Source organism: Amphiura filiformis, chromosome 19 (genome assembly GCF_039555335.1).
Source record: "Amphiura filiformis chromosome 19, Afil_fr2py, whole genome shotgun sequence".
Lineage (NCBI taxonomy): Eukaryota > Metazoa > Echinodermata > Ophiuroidea > Amphilepidida > Amphiuridae > Amphiura > Amphiura filiformis.
Genome location: NC_092646.1, coordinates 9,988,728 through 9,992,375, shown reverse-complemented (window position 1 = coordinate 9,992,375; position 3,648 = coordinate 9,988,728). Strand labels below are relative to the sequence as shown.

The window sequence follows — 3,648 nt, the reverse complement described above, 5'->3', positions numbered from 1 at the left end:
AGCTAATTCCAAGGCAGGTTTAGGTGTATTTTAGTGGTGCACATGAATATGCACGCTTGATGGCAGTAAGGTTAAGAGGGCCAGTTGAAGCTTTTCCTCGATTACTCTTTTTTGGGCTTCACCAGCCTTACCTTTAAATGATGGATACAAATACTTCAGTCTGGCACAGAATGGGATACATAATTAAAAATTTCAGCTCACTTTTGTATTCTGGATTTGCCATATGCTTCATTAAAACCTTTCTACAATGTAAACAGAAATGTGTGGGATGAATATTGATTCATCAGTCTTGGGTTTAATATCATATAGCTCATCCATCCCAAAGCTCATCATAACAGACAGAAAAATCCTCATGTTCATAAGCTTCTGTAAGTTTATACCGCACTTGTTTCGATTTCTGTATATGAAAGAAGAAGGATCCACATATCCTACAATGCTTATCTAAATTTGATATTATGGTAAATTGTTTAAATTGCTTAAATTGTTATTCTTTGTGGCAGCGATCTGGAGATTAAAAAAAGGAGAAAACAAGGTAATAAGTTAATAGCAATTTCTTGGTTGAGAAGGCAAACAATTAAAGGCAGCTGGCCATTTTTTTTCTACATTTAACAATTTTAGGTAGAGGATACGAGTCAACTCGACCATTCAAATTAATTTTTCAAATATCAACACAGAATCTTACACCATTGCTTTTCTTCGTAATTACTACTGGGGACTGCAATGGTGTCTGATGAGAAGAACTGAAATGAAGTTATAAATATGTTTTTTTTTAAACTAGTCTTGCAGCTAGTTGTGTTGCATTGCAGTAAAAATTAACCAATTGGCACTGCAGCTGCATTGCAGTAAAGTATGAATGTATCTTTAGTCTGATGTGGGCAACAATATTTTTCCCTGGGGTTGAGAATACGCGTTCAGAAGGAACAGAAGTGGCAGGGATAGACATGTACTTTGTAGCCAACTTTGCAACGATAGGAAACCTCTTCTCATTGGTGATCCACCACTACATTTGGTTTGTGTTGCTGCTGATGCCTGCGTCACTTTCGTTGAGGTCTATCCACCATCACCACCTGTGTCAGGGCACCTATGCTGTATAGCCCTGTTACTTTTACTTTCTTGTCTCCGACATTGAACCTTTTTCTGTTACTACTACCGCCCGCCTCCTCTGCTCCCCGCTTCCTGTTCCCCTCTACTCGTAACTTAACAATGTCCATCCTTCTTCCGAATCACTTTCTTCAAACCATTCTGCCAACTCCTCTCTCTTCTCTCCCAGCTCCCCTACGCTTCCCTTGATCCCCTTCTATCCGTTACTGTCGCTTTACCACCTTTCTTCCCTCCTTTCCCTCTCGACTTTTTCTTATCCTCTTTCTTTTCTCTCTTTTTCAACTCCTGGTCCAACCTCTCGTCCATCATTTGCTGCTCTAGTTTTTATGATCTGGTATTTTCTTGTGCCCTTGAACTTGACTCCACTGTATGAAGAGGGACTGGGGGGAAGGGGAGGCACATCAACTGTATACCCATCCTTATCTTCATGCCCTTCTGATATATCTTCATCATCATTGATGTTTTCAGGCACTTCACCAGTCATTCGTAATACACATTTCATTTTCTGTTTATTGGGGTCAAACACCTGTATTGATATGATGATGATATGCTGAAGAAGTTTTAACATGGCTCACCATTTTCAGAAAACACTGATGTATGTGTTTTTTAATCACATTAACCACTGCTTCTTTTTGATCAGGTTCCAAATCTGACTGAACGATGTATCAAATCCTACAAATCATCATTGACTATTTCTTTGCTCTCTTCATTTTGAATTAGCCACAACACTACTTTGTGTAATATCATCAGATTCATTTCTAACTCACCATATGAATCTGTTTTCCAGGATCCATTTTAAGAACTTTGTACTGAGCCAGTGTTAACAATGTTGGTATTTGTGCCATTTTCAAGTCTTGTGTGTACGTGTATCATCATTACCATTTGATTTCACAAACACCGAAACGGTCATCCCCACAACAATGTTCTGTACACTGAACTACTCCATCTGGTGTTGCACCCACATGAGGGCGCTTTGGGTTTATTATCAGTCCCGAATCTTTCACAACGAATCCAGTGTGTTGGGTACGCATGTATTCCTCATACGCTTGCCTTGCATGTAATTCATGCTCACAGCCCTATCTTGTTGCCTCAGTGCTGAATCTGCACAGGTCGGGGTAGCACACGCTTTGATGAGACTAATTACAGGAGCTGATTACAGGATAAAGGCCTATCCTTAGGCCTACTTACCAGACCAAGACCAGACCAAGAGAAAGGTTTGGTTATGTTACCCAACAAACTCCAACTTGGGAAAAAGCATTCTTAAAAAACAAAACCTATACCCTCTTTCTGTTGAGATCTTGAAAATTTACAGGTCCGCTCTAGCTGATAGGCAAATGTGAAGTGACGCCAGCTTTCATCCTCATGAAACGCCTGATCTTTGTCCTCCAGCTGATAGCTTTATAAGAAAAAACATTTCCTCATACACTCGCCTTGCGTGTAATTCATGTTCACAGCCCCATCTTGTTGCCTGGGTGCTGAATCTGCACAGGTCGGGGTAGCACAACGATTTGATTAGACTAACTGCAGGAACACCTGTATTTGTCCTGCAAGCAGTGTTTAATTTTGATGCTGTGACACGCCCAGCCCGATAACGAAACCACATACTTGAGATGGCTTGCTCAGGGGCATAGCAACAGCTTCTGGGGCCCTTTTTATTTTTGCTTTTGCTCGGGGCCCCTGAACCCTCGGGGTCATGGACTTTGTCCACCCTGTCCACCCGCTTGCTACGCCCCTGGGCTTGCTGATGAGTGTGTGCCTATACATTCTTTGCCACTTCCTCAGTAACCGAACAATCAATATTGTCGCACTTTTTTAGCAGATCGGCATACGTCAAATTGAATGATTCTTTGTCCTTCAAGTCTGTTAAAATAGGTGGGAACTCTTTCACAGTTTCACTTTGAAGCTGATGTAATGTTGACAGATGCCAGCAATAACCACATTTGGAGATGGTGTTTTCCCGTTCAAAGTCTAAACACTCGCACAGCTTGCATCCGCCCCTTTCTCTGCCTTGATTGTCCTTCCCCATTTGGAGATGGTGTCTTCCCATTCAAAGTCTAAACACTCGCATAGCTGCCATCCGCCCCTTTCTCTGCCTAGACTTTCCTTCCCCATCTGTTCAGTAACCGAACAATCAATATTGTCGCACTTTTTTGGCAGATCAGCATACGTCAAATTGAATGATTCTTTGTCCTTCAAGTCTGTTAAAATAGGTGGGAACTCTTTCACAGTTTCACTTTGAAGCTGATGTAATGTTGACAGATGCCAGCAATGACCACATTTGGAGATGGTGTTTTCCCGTTCAAAGTCTAAACACTCGCACAGCTGGCATCTGCCCCTTTCTCTGCCTTGATTGTCCTTCCCCATTTGGAGATGGTGTCTTCCCATTCAAAGTCTAAACACTCGCATAGCTGGCATCCGCCCCTTTCTCTGCCTAGACTGTCCTTCCCCATCTGTTGATTAACAACATATTTAAAAAGGTAAACAATGAAGTTACAAATACAAACCCAGGTTACATGTAAAAAAACTCTTTTAATTAGTTATTTTATT

General features: G+C 41.3%; 1 protein-coding gene across 1 annotated transcript; it reads right to left on the bottom strand.

Moving 5' to 3' along the window:
- Positions 1 to 1,976: 1,976 nt before the first annotated feature.
- On the bottom strand, positions 1,977 to 2,704 carry LOC140140369 (uncharacterized). Its single transcript, XM_072162130.1, has 2 exons — positions 2,532 to 2,704; positions 1,977 to 2,151 (listed from the first exon to the last, which is right to left on the bottom strand). The coding sequence occupies exons 1-2, from the start codon at positions 2,702 to 2,704 to the stop codon at positions 1,977 to 1,979; spliced, it is 348 nt and encodes a 115-aa protein (XP_072018231.1).
- Between the last annotated feature and the right edge of the window lie 944 nt (positions 2,705 to 3,648).